Here is a 20,397-nt window from a genome sequence, read left to right as displayed (position 1 = left end):
TCAAACCACACAAAGCCCCACCCTACATATTGCACTGCTCACAAATGCTTTAAAGCAGCAATAGAAGGAAAGCAGTGTGCTACCTTCTAGCAGCAGCTAATCTGTAATTCAAACGCATGGTTCACGCCCGTAAGTCACCATACACTAGCAATGTAAGCAAACAGAAGCGTATCTACAGGGGTTGCAGGGGTCGCAATAGCAAACCAGCCTAATGTTCCCCTGTCACATATAGTTTGACTAGATAGGAGGAACAGCAGGGGCGGAATATAGAGGAACCTATATTTTTTTACTTTTGGCCACTGAAAGCCAGCATGCAGCAGCTGGAGGAAAATGTAGGGCATTGGTTCCTTTATATGCCATCCCCACTGCCCCTCCTATCCAGGCCCTGCTGCACCTGTGCGCGCCCCTGCCCCCCTCCCACTGGCTGCTGTGGGGCATGCTTATAGGATAAAAAAAATGGGGGAATGGCCGGTAAATAAGTAATTTATCGCCCCTTCCTTTTTTTTTTTTTAATGGACACAGTGAGTGTTCGGTACTTAGGCTGCAAAGATGGAGATTGAGGGCTGTGTCCTCAATTTTCTTTCTAGGGCTCAAAGGTGAAACATCAGAGATCTGTTTAGACCCCTGGTATATCACAAAGCCTCCCAACTGGGCTCCTAAAAAATTTTTTAATAAAATAAAATGTAAAGCAAATTAAAGAAATGGTAAAACATTTTTAAAAAAACAACAAAAATAAAAAAACGACTGACCCCATCCACTGCCCTACTAACACCGTCTCACTGCCAGGGTTGCAAAGGTCACACATGCAACTAGTCTCTGGTGTTCTGCTACCGTGGGGAGGGGGCCCAAAACAGCAGGAAGGGGGCCCGCTGCTGAACATGTGAAAGGGTACTGCTGTGGGATCATCGAAAAGAAACCTGAAATCGGAGTAAAGGGCCCAGGAAAGGGGTCCGGGGGGCCCTTCGTGGTTCTAGTTACGCATCTGTCAGAAGCATATAGCAAGTCAGCCTTTTATGCCAAGTGTAAGTAAATCATGGTGACAGAGGTAAGAATTTCACTTTATATAAAGATTTAATGCAAGAACAGAGAAAAAAAAAGCAGTGTAGCATTTCCTTGCAGCAGATAAGGAATGGTTAACACTTGCGGCTCCTCCACGAATGTCAGCAAGTCAGAGCGGTCATACAGAGTAGAGCAAAGAGCTTTACCCACTTTCACTTTCAGCTTGCTGTTCCATCAATTCCCACATCAGATATTTTTACGATCTATTTACGAGTATGGAGCTGCTGTGTATTCCTCTCCCCCGTGCCTGCTGCAGCTCACACCAAATAATCCTCCTGTGTTAGAATCAACTTTGCTACAATGCTGAAAGCTTCCTTGAGTATAGTGAGATGGCAAGCATCATGGGGCCCCCTACTGGGCCCTTGGGCAGTGTATGAATGACCATATGGTCAGCTTGCCCCTGGGTGGCGGTCATGTAGAGCCTTGTGCTATTTGAGCCCTGGACAGTAATGACTGTATTAAAGCCATTCGTTTTCCAAGGAATTTTGCTGAAAAATGTCTTTATGATGTAAGCCGCATGTTGTGTGTCCAAGATAGAATCGGAATCAGAGACCAGTGTTAAAAAAGAGGGTCCTACGCTGATGCAAGGGAAGCATCACACATAGTTTAAATGTTTTCCAGTCCTTCGGCAGAGCCAATATTGCCAGAGTTTTTTTGCCTGTTCAATTGCGCCTGGTTTACACCAGTGTCAGTGGTGAGGGTATGCCTCTGCAGAGTACTTACAAAGTAGGGTGCAGAAATTGGGTAAGTGCGTCTGAGAAGGAGATCATAGCCCGGGTGGTGACCATCCTGTAGCAAAGTCCTAAAAGAGGAGGTCCGCCTTAAAAAAAAATATATATATATATTAAAAGCCAGCAGCTACAAATACTGAAGCTGCTGACTTTTAACACTTACCTGTCCAGGGTGCCCGCGATGTCGGCAGTTTAAGCCAAACAATCGCTCGGCTCTCAGCTGTCCCCGCCGCCATCCTCGGTGAGGGAATTAGGAAGAGAAGAGTTGCAGCTTCACTTCCCGGTTCCCTACTTAGCGAGACGCTCTGCGCATCCTAACTGGTCCCCGCTGTCTTCTGGGAAATGCACAAGTCCCAGAAGACGACGGGGGAGTTTATGCCCGGAAGTGGGTGCAAATACCTGTATTATTATACGATGACCTGTATATCCGAAAAGCAGGGGTTCCATTTTTGTGTGGACCTCCGCTTTAAGGCAAAATAGCAGGAGGTGGTGCCTGTGTACCCTAGGCAGCAACCTGTGTGCAACCTGTGGTGTGATGCAACACTTGGTCATCTCTTAAGACTAGGTTATCAGCGATTGAATTTTAGCTCCAAGTTTGAAAAGTATAACACTGTATAAGTGAATACGTTTCAAAACACATTTTTGTATTCCTGATAGTTTTAGCATATAAAAACGCAAACTATTCAGGATATAGATAATCCTTTGAGGCAGGTAATGGAGATATTGGGGGAGATTTACTAAAACTGTGCACACAGAATCTGATGCAGCTGTGCGTAGTAACCAACCAGCTTGTAGTTTTTAATGTTAAAGCTGAAGTTAGAAGCTTATTGGTTACTGTGCACAGCTGCACCAGTTTCAGAAAACCCCAATAGGTTTCATATTTGCTGTGGGACTACAGTAACCGTCAGAAAAACAGGGTAACCCTGTCTTACCTGTCCAAGTCATTGATCCTTATATAGGGTCCAGGCTTCGCCTTTCAATGTGGGCATATTCCTAAAGGGGTTTTAAAGGCCTAAGCTCCACAAGGATGCACCACAGCCATGGACTTGTATAGGGCCCTGTGGCGTTGCACCAAGTGGCGAGGTCCACCCAAAGGTTTTACCATGATTGCACAGATTCGGATGCACTGCTTCTATTGTTGTATTAGAAGACAATACAGACCCGATTGAAGAATCTGAAGTAAAATAATAAACTAGTTAAGCGAAGAGTGAGGACTCGCAGATAGGGGTTGGGTTATTGGAGGGAATGTCTTGAAAAAAAGCTGTCAGTGTCCGATGACCTGGAGATAATAACCTATAACCCAGGGTCTGGTGCAGGACAATTCAAACAGCACCGCAATACAAAGATAGTGGCACCAGGGACCTGCACCAATAAGAAAACAACTGAAGCTCATATTTAACATATACAGGTAATAAAACTAGATATGGTTGATAAAATCAATATCTGATGGCCTTGGGGGGGGGGGGGGGGGGGAATGCAAATTGGACGATGCTTCATTGGGTTTTCTCTACCTTCCTCTGGATCAACTGTGGGTACCACCAGGGTTATAGAGGCTATTTATTCATTTTTTCCATTGGTTAAACTAGATGGATGTGTCTCAAACCACATATAGCCTGATAAATATATTATTACTAACAAACATCCAGCGTGGATGCCAAGTAAAAAAGGAGAGATTGAAGCTTCTATATAGTCAATGTCAATTTGAACCATGTATTCTGCTCACCTTTAGAAGATGCAAGGCAAGCAACTCTACTGTCTATAAGCATATTATAAATTATTCAGGTTGTACATTAGGAGCTTTCAAATATCACATAACTATTCAGATATGCCATTTGACTCTCCAACGCTAAACAGTGACTTGTTGATATAATCATTGAATTATAGAAAATAAATGTCTTAATGTAGTAACACACCATGGTCCCACACTGCTCTTTCACATTCAATACATTCGGCAGCGGTGAGGGGACAGCTGCATGCATGGACACTTAGGCACTTCCTGCCGTGACACACCCAGGCCTCACAAAAATCACAGATTGCACCCTGTAAAAAAAAAAAAAAAAAGAGAAAGACAAGAAAAGGTTAGAATGTAATTATACTGATAACTTGTTGCATGTGGTTGCAATGTACAAGGTAACAATCAGTAAACTGCTTATATTACCCCTGAAACACAGATCTAGCCAACATCAGCAAGTCCACTTAAACAACTAAAGGCTACTTTATGACAGTTTAAACAAGTATCAAGCCCAATCACAATGTAATGCACATACTTCATAAAGATAAACAAACAAAAAAAACACACACTGTTCATTCTCGTCCATTGAGGGAAACAGGAAGTTAGGTTATACTGCCACCTACAGAAGGATTAGACACTGGCAAGCAAAAAAAAACGTCCAGGAGAATGGATGTCTTTTCTGGCGCTCTGCTGAGAAAAGTCTTAACCATTTATAGCTTTTTATTTTTCTTTGGTTTTTCTCTTTATTTTATGATTCCTAATATATTGAGTTATCAAGCAATGCATAGAAAAACAGAAAGGAGGGAGGGCCCGTGTCCTGTACTGTACTCCAAGATATGAAATTTACAGGCAAGTTTAAACTCCCTTTATCTTAATCGTACAGCACAGAATATACGGGGGGGGGGGGGGGGGGGGTTATTCACAGACCTTGTGATGTCCCCATGCAATAAAATCAGAGGGGTGGGTAACGGCAATGCAAAAAGATCTGTACCAACTGCCTCAAAAAAATAAACAAGGGGCAAGGACCCAAGCGCAAAGCGCCACTGAAAGAATCTTGTGGCCAAAGGCCGCATCTGCAAATGGCCTTTGAACTTGATCTAGGGTAAGCAGGCGTAGTCTGCATGAGCATGGCAGCTCTGCTCCGAATTTAGGAGCAGTGCAACACTGCTGCCACATCAAGAAGAGGACTTTTGCTGGCAGGTTCAACAGGTTATTTGTGGGACTAAAATAAAGCTAAAAGCAGATGCACCCAATTGCAAAAAAAAAAAAAAGAACACCACTCCTAAAGCCACATCCGTAAAGGATCAAGTTTGTGAAAAAAAATAAAGAGTCGAAGACTCTGGGTCGGACTTTGTAGGCAAGATGGACCAGAGTATAATAAAAAAAAAAATATTTTTATTAACCACTTGAGATCCGCGCTATAGCCGAATGACAGCCACAGCGCGGACCTGAATTGCCGGGAGGCCGTCAATAGACGTCCTCCCCTTCATACGCTCCCCGAGACTCGAGTGATCAGCCAATGACAGCCGATCACGTGATGTAAACAAGAGGTCGGTAATCGTAAACAAGAAGTAAGCCAATCATCAGCTTATGTGCAGGACAACGGTCTGAAAGAGGAAAAGGCAATTCTGCCTTATCTGTGCCAATAAGTACGCCCTGCCAGTGCCCACAGTGTCATCTATCAATGCCCATTACTGCCACCCACCAGTGCCTCACATTGGTGCCCACTTATCGGTGTACATCAATCAAGGAGAAAAATTACCCGTTTGCAAAATTTTATAACAAAACTTAAAAAAAAAAAAAAAAAAAAAAAAAAAAAAAGGGAAATAAATGTGGGTCGTTTCAAAAAAATAAATAAAAATTCACAAAAAAAAAAAAAATGCAGATCAAATACCACCAAAAGAAAGCTCTATTTGTGTGTGTGTGTGTGGGGGGGGGGTGTCATTTGGGTACAGTGTTGTATGACTGTGCAATTGTCATTCAAAGTGCATCAGCGCTGAAAACTGAAAATTGGTCTGGGTAGGAGGGGGGTTTAAGGGCCAGATTCAGGTAGAATCGCGGCGGCGTATCGTAGATACGTTACACCGCCGCAACTTTTTCATCGCAATTGCCTGATTCACCAAGCACTTGCGTGAAAAATTACGCCGGCGGCCTCCGGCGTAAGCCCGCGTAATTTAAATGGGCGTGTGCCATTTAAATTAGGCGCGCTCCCGCGTCGGACCTGCTGCGCATGCTCCGTTTCGAAATTCCCGCCGTGCTTTGCGCGCAGTGACGTCATTTTTTCCGAACGGCGGCGCGCGTAGCGTACTTTCGTATTCCCGGACGTCTTACGCAAACGACGTTGATTTTTAAATTTCGATGCGGGAACGATGGCCATACTTTATACAGCAATACGTTTGCTGTGTAAAGTTAAGGCACCAAAAACGACGACTAACTTTGCGACGGGAAACTAGACTAGCGGCGACGTAGTGAACGCGAAAATCCGTCGTGGATCACCGTAACTCCTAATTTGCATACCCGACGCTGGTTTACGACGCGAACTCCCCCCAGCGGCGGCCGCGGTACTGCATCTTAAGATCCGACAGTGTAAAACAATTACACCTGTCGGATCTTAGGGATATCTATGCGTAACTGATTCTATGAATCAGTCGCATAGATACTCAGTGATACGACGGAGTATCTGAGATACTCCGTCGTATCTCCTTTGTGAATCTGGCCCTAAGTGCCCAGTAAGCAAGTGGATAATAACGAATCGCTCACAAACAGATCAAATATAGAAAAGAGTTTAAAAAAACAAACATACATTGAACACAGAAAGATACATAAAACTATGATGTGAACAGAAGAATGAAACAGCGCTGGCAACACATATTATTCTATACAATTTATAGTAAGCTCGACGTCATTTAAAAAAGAAAATATTTGGATTAACTTTGACAATGATGCATATTAAATATATTACAGGTTCAATGTTTAAAGGATGAAAAAGGATGGGTTTTCTTTATACAAAGCGATTTACACACACAGCAGTGTATTTGAACTATCTATAAAAAAAAACATAATAATTGTACTTATTGCACCATCTTGTGGTCACCTGGTGAAAGCACAAATAAAATAAAAAAACGACTTCAAGTGTACTGTGGGGTTTGCTTACTAAAGCTGGAGATTGCGAAATCAGGCTCACTTCTGTATATAAACCAATCAGATTCCAGGATTCATTGCCAAAGCTTAATTGAAGATGATGAGGTTCATGGTCTTAAAGGGGTTGTAAAGGTAAAAAATGTTTTTCCTAAATAGCTTCCATTACCTTAGTGCAGTCCTCCTTCACTTACCTCATCCTTCCATTTTGCTTTTAAATGTCCTTATTTCTTCTGAGAAATCCTCACTTCCTGTTCTTCTGTCTGTAACTCCACACAGTAATGCAAGGCTTTCTCCCTGGTGTGGAGTGTTGTGCTCACCCCCTCCCTTGGACTACAGGAGAATCAGGACACCCTCTACATTGCAGATAGGAGAAAGGAGCTGTGTGTTAGTGGACGTCCTGACTCTCCAGTAGTCCAAGGGAGGGGAAAGCACGACACTCCACACCAGGGAGAAAGCCTTGCATTACTGTGTGGAGTTAGACAGAAGAACAGGAAGTGAGGATTTCTCAGAAGAAATAAGGACATTTAAAAGCAAAATGGAAGGATGAGGTAAGTGAAGGAGGACTGCACTAAGGTAAAGGAAGCTATTTAGGAAAAAAAATGTTTTACCTTTACAACTCTTTTAACCATTTGCTGTTATTTTGAGTGATGCTGTTCTTAACTAGATGCACGGGCTGAATATAAACTTCTTCATCCGATTGTATGTTTTATGAAGCTACCGTTTTATTGTATCTGTCGCATACCATTAAATAAAGAATTACAATAAACAAGCTGAGGTTAGAAGCCGATTGGTTTACATGCAGAAGTGAGTCTGATTTTGCACTCTCCAGCTTTAGTAAATAAACCCCCAGGGTGCCCGAGCAACATTTAAATCTCAAAAATGTCAAGGCCAAAAAAAGAAGAAAACATCAAATAGATACCCACATTTTTTTGATAATGAAGAAACATGTTGGTATTGAGGTGGTTAATATTGTTTGCTGGTACAGTCTAATGCCTTTAACCCCTTTGTTTACCAAGGTATGTTTATAAGCATCCTGGTATCCAAGTGGTTAAAACAAGCTGCTGTAGCTGTAAACTTGTCCAACGATTTGGGACTGCAAAGTAGCATGACAAGTCGTTTCCCACAATTTCCAATGACAACCATTCATATTAGTACGACTTCAAGTCGTTCCGACCTCAAAGTAGTACTGCAGTACTTTGGTCCGACTTTGATGCCCGTTACATAGGCATTCCCTGAAATTGCTTTGAAGTCGCAGTAGTGTGAAAGGGGCCTCAAGTATGAGTTTTACAGTCAGCATTCAGGTAAAAGTTATCCAGCAGCCCAAACACTTTAACGATGATCGTTAAAGTGTTCGGGCAAATGTAGAACTGCCAGGATAACTTTTTTCTGAAGGTGCTGTCCCCCAATATTTTGGCTGAACGACTCATACAGCTTTCAAGCAGAAAAGACACCCAAGTTCGCAAAGAAGCATGAAAAAAGCACAAAAAACCCCAAAGAAGCTTGAAAACATACAATTTTTTTTTGAAAAGGGAGGGTTCGTGGAAAAAAAAACACTTATGCTCAAAGAAGCTTAAAGGGGTTGTAAACCCTAGAATGTCCCACGCTGGGGACACGCCGTCCCTCTGCCCAGGGTTCACGGCTCTTGATTGGATATAGATTGATGGCAGCGCAGCCATTGGCTCCCGCTGCTGTCAATCAAATCCAATGATGCGGCCACGGGGCAGAGTCTTGCATTCAGTGGCTACGGACGCCGAATGCTAGACTCAGGAGTGTGTCCGCAAGGTAAGCCCCCAGAAGAACGCTTCTTCTAGGGAGGGGTTTTCTGATGCGGGGAGGAGCCGTGAGAGCCGCAGAGAGACCCCAGATGAGGATGTTCAGGGCCACTCTCTGCAAAATTAACTGCACAGAGGAGGCAAGTATGACATGTTTTTTATTTTATTTTTTAAATAATCGAACCTTTAGTGTCATTTTAAAGAAGCTAAATAAAAACTTGCAAAAGAGCCCAAATAACTAAAATCTTCTTCAAGCTGAAACAAAAGCTCAAATGCCTGTAAAAGCAGTTTGTTTTTTAGCTGCAGTGTGCATGAGCCCCTTGGGTTTACATACACTTTGCAATGTGTCATGCAATTAGACAGTTCGAAATCACATGACAAGTCAGCAATGGAACTGTTCAAATCGGTGCGACACTTTGCAGTGCCGCACCAATTTGAAAAAAATTATTCCTGCACGACTTGCATAGACATCTGTGCATGAAGCGGCACAGATGTCAGCCAAATAGCACCTGAAATCATTCACAGTAGTAGCACAGTTTCAAAGTAGCATCAATGGGAACCAGGGCTTTAAAAGAAATGCATATTTTTCCCTCTTAAAAATTTTGCAAGTACAGAAAAACACTGGTTGATTCACCAGAAATCTAGCGACTTCCCAACTGCATGTGCCCTAGTACATGAAATTCCAAGCCATGCTAGACTATAGAACACCACCTCTTCATGATACGAACAGGGAGGTGTTCTGTAGTCTGGCAAAAGAAAATTAGGCAGGGCTGAAAACTCTGCCGATTTCAGTGTAGCAGTGTTGGCTCACAACAGGAATTTAGGAACACTCTGGATATGTTTTTTTCCCCCCCCATACATGCAGCATTTTTAACCACTTGCCGCCCGCCAATGACAAATTGATGTCGGCAAAGTGGTTGTAGAATCCTGACTGGACGTCATATGACGTCCTCAGGATTCTCAGCCGCTGCGCGCCCCCGGGGGCGCGCAGCGTGGCGATCGGTGATGCGGGGGTGTCAGTCTGACACCCTGCATCTCCCATCTCGGTAAAGAGCCTCCGGCGGAGACTCTTTACCACGTGATCAGCCGTGTCCAACCACGGCTGATCACGATGTAAACAGGAAGAGCCGTTGATGGCTCTTCCTCACTCGCGTCTGACAGACGTGAGTAGAGGAGAGCCGATCGGCGGCTCTCCTGACAGGGGGGGTTCGCGCTGATTGTTTATGAGCGCAGCCCCCCCTCGGATCGCCACATGGACCACCAGGGAAGGGCAAAAAAAAAAAAAAAAAGTATTGAAAAAAAAAAAGTCTGAAAAAAAAGCAATAAAAAAAGATGCCAATCAGTGCCCATAAATGGGCACTGACTGGCAACATGTGTAAATCAGTGCCACCCCGCAGTGTCCATCAGTGCCACCCCGCAGTGTCCATCAGTGCCACCCCGCAGTGTCCATCAGTGCCACCCCGCAGTGTCCATCAGTGCCACCCCGCAGTGTCCATCAGTGCCACCCCGCAGTGTCCATCAGTGCCACCCCGCAGTGCCCATCCATGCCCATCCATGCCCAGTGCCCACGAGTGCCGCCCACGGGTGCCCATCAGTGCCGCCCACGGGTGCCCATCAGTGCCGCCCACGAGTGCCCATCAGTGCCGCCCACGAGTGCCCATCAGTGCCGCCCACGAGTGCCCATCAGTGCCGCCCACGAGTGCCCATCAGTGCCGCCCACGAGTTCCCATCAGTGCCGCCCACGAGTGCCCATCAGTGCCGCCCATGTGTGCCCATCAATGCCGCCCATGTGTGCCCATCAGTGCCACCTATGTGTGCCCATCAGTGCCACCTATGTGTGCCCATCAGTGCCGCATACCAGCGCCACCAATCAGTGCCACCTCATCTGTGCCCTTCAGTACTACCTCATCGGTGCCCATCAGTGCCGCCATATCAGTGCCCGTAATTGAAAGAGAAATCTTACTTATTTACAAAAAAATTAACAGAAAAAAATAAAAACGTATTTTTTTTCAAAATGTTCAGTCTTTTTTTAGTTGTTGCGCGCAAAAAAAAAAAAAAAAAAAAAAAAAATATCGCAGAGGTGATCAAATACCACCAAAAGAAAGCTCTATTTGTGGGGAAAAAAGGACGCCAATTTTGTTTGGGTACAGTGTAGCATGACCGCGCAATTGCCATTCAAAGTGCGACAGTGCTGAAAGCTGAAAATTGGCTTGGGCAGGAGGGTGCGTAGGTGCCTGGTATGGAAGTGGTTAAAGGAAACAATTTTTTATTTTTATTTTTATTTTTTAAGAGACCGATAAAGCTTTCTTTTTGTGCTAATTAATAACCACTGGGTCTTTAAATTTTTTTACTACACAAAGCGAGGAGGGCAAAATTTTTGAAAAATAAAAAAGTTTATATATTTTTTAATTTTTTTAGGGCTAGTTCACACCAAGTGCGTTCTACTGCTTTGTTTCTGCATCCAAAAATGCATAGAAAGCAGGTTACATGTTTTTCAATGGCATACAGTAGGTGACCGAGATATTGTGTCAATCTTGCTGCTTTTATCGGCGAGATTGACTCACCTTACGAGCCCCGTCGCGGGACCCAGCACCAAACTGGCTTGCCGGGGAGGGAAAAAGCCGACATACGTCCCACTTAGAATGAACGGGGATCCGACTTGGATTCCAGTCAATTACAGACACTGCGTTTGGTATAAATCATGAGGGGGAACTCCACGCCAAATTTGAAATAAAAAAATGGCATGTGTTCCCCTCCAGCAACATACCAGGCCCTTGAGTCTGGTATGGATTGTAGGGGAAACCCCCCCCCCCCCCCCCCCCCCCCCGGAGAAATCCAGAACAGACCCTTATCTGAGCACGCCACCGGGCCGGTCAGGAAAGGAGAGGGGACGAGCGAGCGCCCCCCTCCCCTCTCCTGAGCCGTACCACAAGGGCCCCGTCCCGACAACCCTGGCTTTTGGTTGTCGGGGTCTGAGGGCGGGGGGCTTATCGGAATCCGGGAGCCCCCTTAAATAAGGGGGCCCCCCAGATCCCGGCCCTCCACCCTAGGTGAATGAGTATTGGGTACATCGTACCCCTAACCATTCACCTGAAGCAAAAGTGTAAAAAAAACAAAAAAAAACAACACATTACACAGGTTTTTAAAGTCATTAGTCAGCTCCGGGGGTCTTCTTCCGACTTCTCCGCTCTCTTCTTCTGCTCTCCAGTGTCGTATCCGCGCTCCCCGATTCATTTCCCGATCTCCTGTGCCTTCTTCCTTCTGCCGGGCTGCTCCGCTATCTTCTTACAGCTCTTTTACTAGTGACGGCCAGCCTGGTCATCCTCCATCGTCTTCTTCCCACTTCTTTTCTTCTGATGTTGCCACGACGCTCCCTCCTGCTGTAATGCCGGGTATGCAGTGCGCAACGATGTATATAGGCCTCTTATGATGTCACATAATTACCCCGCCCCCTTATGTCGTCACCACCCGGAGCATGCTGGGACTACAACGTCATAAGAGGCCTATATAAATCGTTGCGCACCGCACACCCGGCATTACAGCGGGAGGGAGCATTGTGGCAACATTGGAAGAAAAGAAGAGGGAAAAAGACAGAGGAAGACCGGGCAGGCCGCTGCTAGTAAAAAAAGCTGCAAGAAGATAGCGGAGCAGCCCGGCAGAAGGCACCGGAGATCGGGAGAAGAAGCGGGGAGACGACACCAAAGAAGTCGAAAGAAGACCCCCGGAGAGCAGAGAAGTCGGAAGAAGACCCCCGGAGTTGACTAATAAATGACTTTAAAACCTGTGTAGTGTGCTTTTTTTTTTTTTTTTTTTTACACTTTTCCTCCAGGTGAATAAGTAGGGGTACGATGTACCCCATGCTCATTCACCTATGGTGGGGGGCCGGGATCTAGGGGCCCCCTTATTAAGCCTCCCGCCCGCAGACAACCAACAGCCAGGGTTGTCAGGAAGAGGCCCTTGTCCTGAAGCACCTACCCCCCCCCCCATGTTGAGGGCATGCGGCCTCGTACGGCTCAAGAGGGGGGGGCGCTCGCTCGTCCCCACTCCTTTCCTGACCGGCCGGGCGGCGTGCTCGGATAAGGGTCTGGTAAGGATTTTGGGGGAACCCTCACGTCGTTTTTTCGTTGTAGGGTGGGGGGTTCTCCTTACAATCCATACCAGATCCAATGGCCTGGTATGCTCCTGGAGGGGAACCAATGCCGCTTTTTTATTTAAAATTTGGCGTGGAGTTCCCCCTCATGATTCATACCAAACACAGTGTCTGGAATTGGCGGGAATCCAAGTCGGATCCCCGTTGCTTCTATCTCGCGCTCGCTGTAATGTGTTTTTCCTATTGCAGCCAGTGCGACATGTACAGCACCCTGTCGCCGAGAACCAGTGCGATGTGATCGCGCTGGAAACACATTCTCGAGGGCAGGTACTGTAGTTCACACCAGTGTGTTTAAATTTAAAAAAAAGAACAAAAGAGTAGAACACGCTGCATTTTTCCTGCACAGAACTGTACTGGAATGCTGTAAAACACATAAAAAAACACATAAAAAAAAGCATTTTGGAACGCATCAAAAAGGCATCTGAACACATAAAAATGCACCTGAAGAAACGCATTCGGAGTCTGGAGGACGTTTTGAAGTGTGAACTAGCCCTGATGTATTCCAGTGTGTTTTTGAGGGGTTTTTTTTTATGTGTTCCTGGATGCATTCCAGATACTTTTTCTCCTCTTTATTCCTATTTTTGTTTTTTTCAACTGTACTGGGGTCCGGTGTGTTTTTGACGTTCCAGTAAAGTTCTGTGCAGGAAAACATGTTGGTATTAAGGTGGTTAATATTGTATGCTATTATAGGTCTAATGTCTTTGCTTATAAGCATTCTGGTATTTAAGCGGTTAAAACAAGCTGCTGTACTGTAAAGGGAATGACGCGATCGATGCGCCGCCATAGTGAAGGACGGGGAAGCCGTGTTTACACACGGCTCTCCCCGTTCTTCAGCTCCGGGGAGCGATCGCGACGGAGCGGCTATAAACCAATAGCCGCGCCGTGGTCCCGGATCGCTCCCCGAGCGGACCCGACCTCCGCATGTAGCGGGGGGGGTCCCGATCGGACCCCCCACCCGCTAATAGGCGAGGACGTACGTGTACGCCCATGTGCCTGTACGTGCCATATTGTGGACGTATATGTACATGCGGGGGTCGGGAACTGGTTAAAGTAATTGTAAGGCTTTGTTTTGTTTTTTACTTACCTCCACTGTGCAGTTCGTGTTGCACAGAGTGGCCCTGATCCTCGACTTCTGGGGTCCCCCTGGCGGCACTGGTAGCTCCGTCCCGTGTCGTATGACCCCCTTACGAGAAGGATTTGATTGACAGCAGTGGGAGCCAATGGCTGCGCTGCTATAAATCTATCCAATCAAGAGCCAAGACAACGAGCAGAGGGGGGAAGAGCGTGTCTCCGGCGAGGGAATACAGGACTCAGGTGAGTAAAACGGGGGGGGGGGGGGGGGTTGGGCAGTTGGGCCAGTCAGTGACAAGTTTTTTCACCTTAATGCATTAAGGCGAATAAACATGAGAGTTTACAACCCCTTTAAGTATGAGTTTTACAGCCAGCTTTTAAATTGATCATGCCAGTTCTACAGCTGCCCAAACACTTCTATGGTGATCGCTTTTTTTCTGAAGGTGCTGCTCCCCCAATATTTTTATAATTTATGATATGTGAATGAGAACATAACAAATACAGTATAAAGTAGGTAGGTGTCACAATTTGGCTGCAAAAGTGGAAATACGCTTTAAAAACCTTCACAAACTGAAGCAATTACAATACTTTAATAAATTGAAATAATTGATAAACAAAAAACACTTACCACCATCGCCATACCAGTGCTATAAACACTGGGATGTCTAATTACACAGTCTGAGGATTTCATCATACATTTGGTCTTTCCTGTAAGAAATAACAAAATAACTGTTATTGTTACCAAAGCTGCAACTGACAATTTGCTAATGGATATGAAATAATTCATTTCAGGGAGAACATCATATACACCGATACACTGAAAATGGATTTGCTTGCATATAAAGATATAAAGTCATGGCAGAAAATGACCAAATGGTCCATCAAGTTTCCCTTTTCTGATATTTTCTAAATCTTTTTGTCCGATTTTACAGAGCATTTGTTTCATATCACTGTTGAATGACTTGCATCCAAGCATCAGCTACTCTTTCAGTAAAATAATACTTTCTAAGCTTACTTTTCATAGGATAGGATAGGATGCATTAAGGTGAAAAAACATTTACCTTTACAACCCCTTTAACCACTTACCCCCCGGACCATATTGCTGCCCAAAGACCAGAGTACTTTTTGCGATTCGGGACTGCGTCGCTTTAACAGACAATTGCGCGGTCGTGCGACGTGGCTCCCAAACAAAATTGGCGTCCTTTTTTTCCCACAAATAGAGCTTTCTTTTGGTGGTATTTGATCACCTCTGCGTTTTTTTTTTTTTTTGCGCTATAAACAAAAATAGAACGACAATTTTGAAAAAAATGAATATTTTTTACTTTTTGCTGTAATAAATATCCCCCAAAAATATATAAAAAAACATTTTTTTTCCTCAGTTTAGGCCGATACGTATTCTTCTACATATTTTTCGTAAAAAAAATCGCAATAAGCGTTTATTGATTGGTTTGCGCAAAAGTTATAGCGTTTACAAAATAGGGGGTATTTTTATGGCATTTTTATTAATATTTTTTTTACTAGTAATGGCGGCGATCAGCGATTTTTTTTTCGGTATTGCGACATTATGGCGGACACTTCGGACATTTTTGACACATTTTTGGGACCATTGGCATTTTTATAGCGATCAGTGCTATAAAAATGCATTAGATTACTATAAAAATGCCACTGGCAGTGAAGGGGTTAACACTAGGGGGCGGGGAAGGGGTTAAGTATGCCTGGGTGTGTTCTTACTGTGGGGGGGGGGTGGCCTCACTTGGGGAAACACTGATTTTCTGTTCATACATTGTATGAACAGAAAATCAGCATTTCCCCTGCTGACAGGAACGAGAGCTGTGTGTTTACACACACAGCTCCCGTTCCCCGCTCTGTACCGAGCGATCGCGTGTGCCCGGCGGCGATCGCGCCCGCCGGGCACACGCACGGGAGTCGGGGGCGAGCGGGGGGCGCGCGCGCGCGCCTCCGGCGGCGCGCGTGCGCCCCTAGTGGCGGCTAAAGGGTAGGACGTCCATTTACGTGGTCTCGCCTAGGAGAGCCACCTTGTGGACGTAAAATGACGGTGCGGCGACGGCAAGTAGTTAAGTGGGGTATGCCTGTACAGAGTCATCATATAACTGGTATGGCTGTGATCAGGGACACTGACTGGTGACAGTATATATATTTTTTTTCAATTTCTTTAACCTCTTGGCACCAGCAAATCCATCCCTTTAAGAGGCTTAGGACGCCGGGCGCGGCTTAAGATTACGTGACCAAACTCCAGATCGCAACGAACAATGAACAAGAGCTTTCAGTTAGTCTACAGTAACTGTGCTGGGAGCGCGCGTGCTTTTGGCACAGGTGCATAGGCACTGGCAGCAATTAACGCAAACATGCAGCCTCTCTGCGCTAAGGACCAGGCGTCGAGAGGCCACATATTTGCGTATGGCTGATGCCAATGGGTGAAAGTGATACTAAAGTCTCATTTATTTTTGCATGAAAATAAATATTTTATACTCGCCTGCTCCGTGTAGTGATTTTGCAGAGCAGGCCGGATCCTCCTCTTCTTGGGTCCCTATTTGATGCTTCTGGCCCTTCTCTCCCATTGAGTGCCCCCACAGCAATCAGCTTACTACAGGGGCCCCCGAGCTGAGCCGCAGCACTGTGTACCATTCAAGCACAGAGCCGTGACTGGGCTACAAGATCATCACCAAGCAGCTTGGTGAGAGGGTGAAAACAGTTTGTGTTTCTTCCATTTTGCAAATAATCGCACCAAGGATCTTACCTCGTAGAGTTTCAATGATCATGAAAACGATGAGGAATCAGTCCAGAACTACACAGGAGAATCTTCTCAATGATCTCAAGGCAGCTGGGACCATAATCACCAAGAAAACAATTGGTAACACACAACGCTGTGAAAGACTGAATGTCTGCAGCGCCCACAAGGTCCCCCCTGCTCAAGAAAGCACATGCACAGGCCTGTCTGAAGTTTGCTAATGAACATCTGAATGATTCAGAGGAGAACTGGGTGAAAGTGTTGTGGTCAGATGAGACCAAATTCAAGCTCCGTTTGGCATCAACTCAACTAGCCGAGTTTGGAGGAGGAGGCATGGCTGCTCAGTGGATTGAAGACATGAATTAAAAGAACAACTTCACTAAAGGTGGAGTGGTACTTTAGGTCTTCACCCACACCTGCGTTTTACAAATGTTGTCATTCAATTCCACAAAAGGTACATTTTCATGATTGAGCTGAAGAAAGAATTTCTTATAACGCACTGTACTAAAATGCAGACGCATGAATATCGTCAGCGGTTATTCATATGTGGATAGGAGGGGGTACTTCCTCAAGTATAATCTGGCTTTAAAGCATGGCGATAAAACAGTGATACAAACCTTTGCTCAAACTGGATGCACTGGGTTCACTGAAGGCGCCTTCTTTAGTGCATGCAGCTTCTTATAAGCTTTCAGTAAAGGCAGTACCTACCCCTGGCTGTGTTCACTTTTAGTCACTAAGTTGCATCTATAGCAAAAAAAGGGAATAGTTCAGTTCCCTCAGATTTACTTTTTACTGAGCTCCTTTGAGAATCTTTCCCGTTTCTGAGACACAACCAGAAGAATGAGGAAATTTCCTCCGACACCGTTATAGTCATAAGAGGTGTACCCATTGGAAGATTTCCCATTACTTTATGTTGTGGTGACAGCTCAAAATGTTGTATTTCCTACCACTTCCAGTCCAAGTGAAAACGGTCACCGAGACCAACAGAGAGGATCAATCTCCCAAACTGACAGACCACAATAAAAAAAAAAAAAGAAAAATGGACAGGGGTTCCAATCAGGGCTGTGGAGTCGGTAGATAAATGTTCCGACTCCTCAGTTTTATGTACTTCCGACTCCTCTGTATTAATATGCGAATGTATTTTATACATTCCTTGAGGGAAAGAAACGCAACCTACCACAGGACTACTGGCTGGGAAGCCAACAGTCTACTGTATTGCACAGTTTAAGCAAAAGACAAACACAATGAAAACAATCAAGTGGCTGGATAGTAGCAGCAGGCATAAACATCAGGAACAGGATTTTTACCAGTTCAAAAATACAAACCACATTATTTGGTTGTTTTAGAACAAAAACAAAGCTTATCTATAATGAACCAAAAACAAAATCTGTAAAACCTAGAAATGGTTTATATTAATCTTGAAATGTAGTTATAGGCTTAGCAAATGCAAATCAATTCAATGTAGAGTTCTAAGGAAGAGAATTGCCTCTGCCAGATCCTCTTTCATAAAGGCTCTTAAAGCGGAGTTCCACCCTATTTTACAACTTATCTGCATTCGTTTTTACACTGCCCCCTTAAATACATTTGGGATGTTTTGTTTTTGTCTTTTAAAAACTCACGTTTTTATCTGTGAGTGTCTTATTCCCCCGCCGCGGCGGAATGGCCCCCCCCCGCCGCATCCAGCGCTGCTATGCCTCCTGGGATATGTGTGTTATCATCCCCAGGCTGGGCTGAACATCGCAGCCGTGGATGAACATCTCGGGGGGCGGGAGGGGAGGGAGGGAGGGCAGTGCCGCCCATAGAGGTGGTGTCCTTCCTCTTCTCCCTCTCCAACTCCTCCCCCGTCCTAGCTCCTCCACCCGTCCTAGCACCGCCCCCGTCCTAGCACCACCCCCCGTCCTAGCACCGCCACCCGTCCGTCACCGCCGCCCCCGTCCTCCTCCCTCCACCACCCGCCCACCTGCAGTCTGTCTCCGATGCACGGAGATACAGATCATCAGGCAGAGAGAGCGAGTCTCTGTCTGATAGATCTGTATGTGAGAGCACCGTGCATAGTACAGCCCCGCCTCCCTGTACAGCCCCGCCTCCCTGTACATAGAAACAGAGCTCTCTGTACTGTGTGTTACAAGTCTAGTGCAGGGAGGCGGGGCTGTACTATGATCAGTGTCCTCACATACAGATCTACACAGACAGAGATCCGCTCTGTATGCCTGATCATCTGTACCTCTCCCCACTCTGCACTGGGCACTAATGTTGTCACCGCACCAATGTCACGCACTGACATCACCGCACCAATGTCACGCACTGACATCACCGCACCAATGTCACGCACTGACATCACCGCACCAATGTCACGCACTGACATCACCGCACCAATGTCACCACACTAACAAAATGGATTTATTGACAGTGCACATGTCTGGTATATGTATACACACCACATATATAACAACAGATATATATCATCTTGTTATGTAGATATATCTGCACAGGAACAAATTATTTATTATATTTACTGGTTCCTGGAAGGAGAAGGGGGGGAGGGGAGGTTTGCATAGATAAGGGGCGGTAACTTCCTCTGACACTCCCATTGCTATTGAAACCTGATGATCTGAAACCATTACACTGCTTGTACAGCACTGAGCATGTGCAAGGCTGAAATCCAGGAAGTCATACAGTCTGGCTTCATGATGCCCACACTTAAGATGGCCCCAGTCAATTTCTGTTTTATAAAGTGTCTAAATGCTGTAACAACCTAACAAAACGGACCTTCGTTTACAGACTAACTGTAGTAGAATACATTCAGCTTGTGTATTACAGAGGTATTTATATTTAAAAAGTTTTTTTTTTTCAATTTGTGCCCGGAACTCCGCTTTAAGTCAAAAAAAAATTATTTTTAGGGCTGAAAATAATCTTTCGACACTGACTTGGGTGGGTGGCGTTGCAGTAACTATTCTGGCCACATCACTAACGATCTCTGGATAAACAAGGATGGCTTCTTCAACAGTAAGTTTTGATGAGCGATCATACTTTTCAACTTCTTTTAGTGCTTTATAAAACTCCTGTTGGAATTTTTTTATTTGGACACTTACTGGTTCTCTAACATGCGTTCCCTGTAAAAGCAGAACACAACACTATGGAAAGTATAAGTATTGCCGCTCCTAATTGTGCGTTGCGTGCCATATAGTGAAGCACATGAAAAGCATGCTTCTTCACGGTCACTTAACGTGTTCGTTTTGCGGTTACGTGAGGCACTGCATGCATTGGTCTTTATTCTTACAGAAGAGAAGTCATTAATTATAACTTTTTGTGAATTGGGACATTTAAACTTGCTTTTTTTTTTTTTTATTCCAATCTAAATTTAGTAGGAGTCGGAGTATTGTTTGCCGACTCCGACTCCAGGTACCCAAAATTTCCTCCGACTCCTCGACTCCGACTCCACAGCCCTGGTTCCAATCCTACTCTACCCTATAAAAAAAAAGAAAAAAAAAAAAAAGAAAGAAAGAAGCGCATATGTTCATTGAAGAACTCCACTTTTGTTGAGCAGAGAATTTTTTTTTTTAAATATTCCCCTCTGGGTGATCCATGTACGTTACAAGAATTTTAAACTTTGTTGCAGATTCCTACAATTCGTTATTAGCTCTTTAGGAGTGACTTTAAAGTGGTTCTAAAGCCTTAAAGTAAGTCAAAGGCCTTGTTTTTTCTTTCTTACCTGCTCTGTGTAATGGTTTTGCACAGAGCAGCCTGAATCCGCCGTTCCTGGCCCCTCCCTCATGTCGAGTGCCCCCACAGGGGCTGTGTCTCAGCCAATAAGGAGGGAGAGTCTCATACAGCCAAGGCACTCGTGCACATCGCTGGATAGAGATGGGGCTCAGGTGAGTATTAGAGGGAGCTTATGGGGGCTGCCACCCACACGCATTAAGATAAAAATAAAATAAAAAACATTCTGTCATAACAACCACTGTAAGGCAGGGGTGTTGAACTCAATTTCA

General features: G+C 45.0%; 1 protein-coding gene across 2 annotated transcripts in view; it reads right to left on the bottom strand.

Moving 5' to 3' along the window:
• ZNF330 (zinc finger protein 330) overlaps positions 1 to 20,397 on the bottom strand; it is a 48,650-nt gene that overhangs the window by 7,974 nt on the left and 20,279 nt on the right. For both annotated transcript variants that reach the window (XM_040331366.1, XM_040331358.1), the window contains exons 5-6: positions 14,285 to 14,364; positions 3,704 to 3,830 (exon numbers count right to left, since the gene is read on the bottom strand). In XM_040331366.1, coding sequence (XP_040187300.1) covers positions 3,704 to 3,830; positions 14,285 to 14,364 — 207 coding nt within the window. The remainder of the gene's footprint in view (positions 1 to 3,703; positions 3,831 to 14,284; positions 14,365 to 20,397) is intronic.

The sequence above is a fragment of the Rana temporaria genome, chromosome 1 (assembly GCF_905171775.1).
Source record: "Rana temporaria chromosome 1, aRanTem1.1, whole genome shotgun sequence".
NCBI lineage: Eukaryota > Metazoa > Chordata > Amphibia > Anura > Ranidae > Rana > Rana temporaria.
This window is presented reverse-complemented; position numbering and strand designations above follow the sequence as displayed.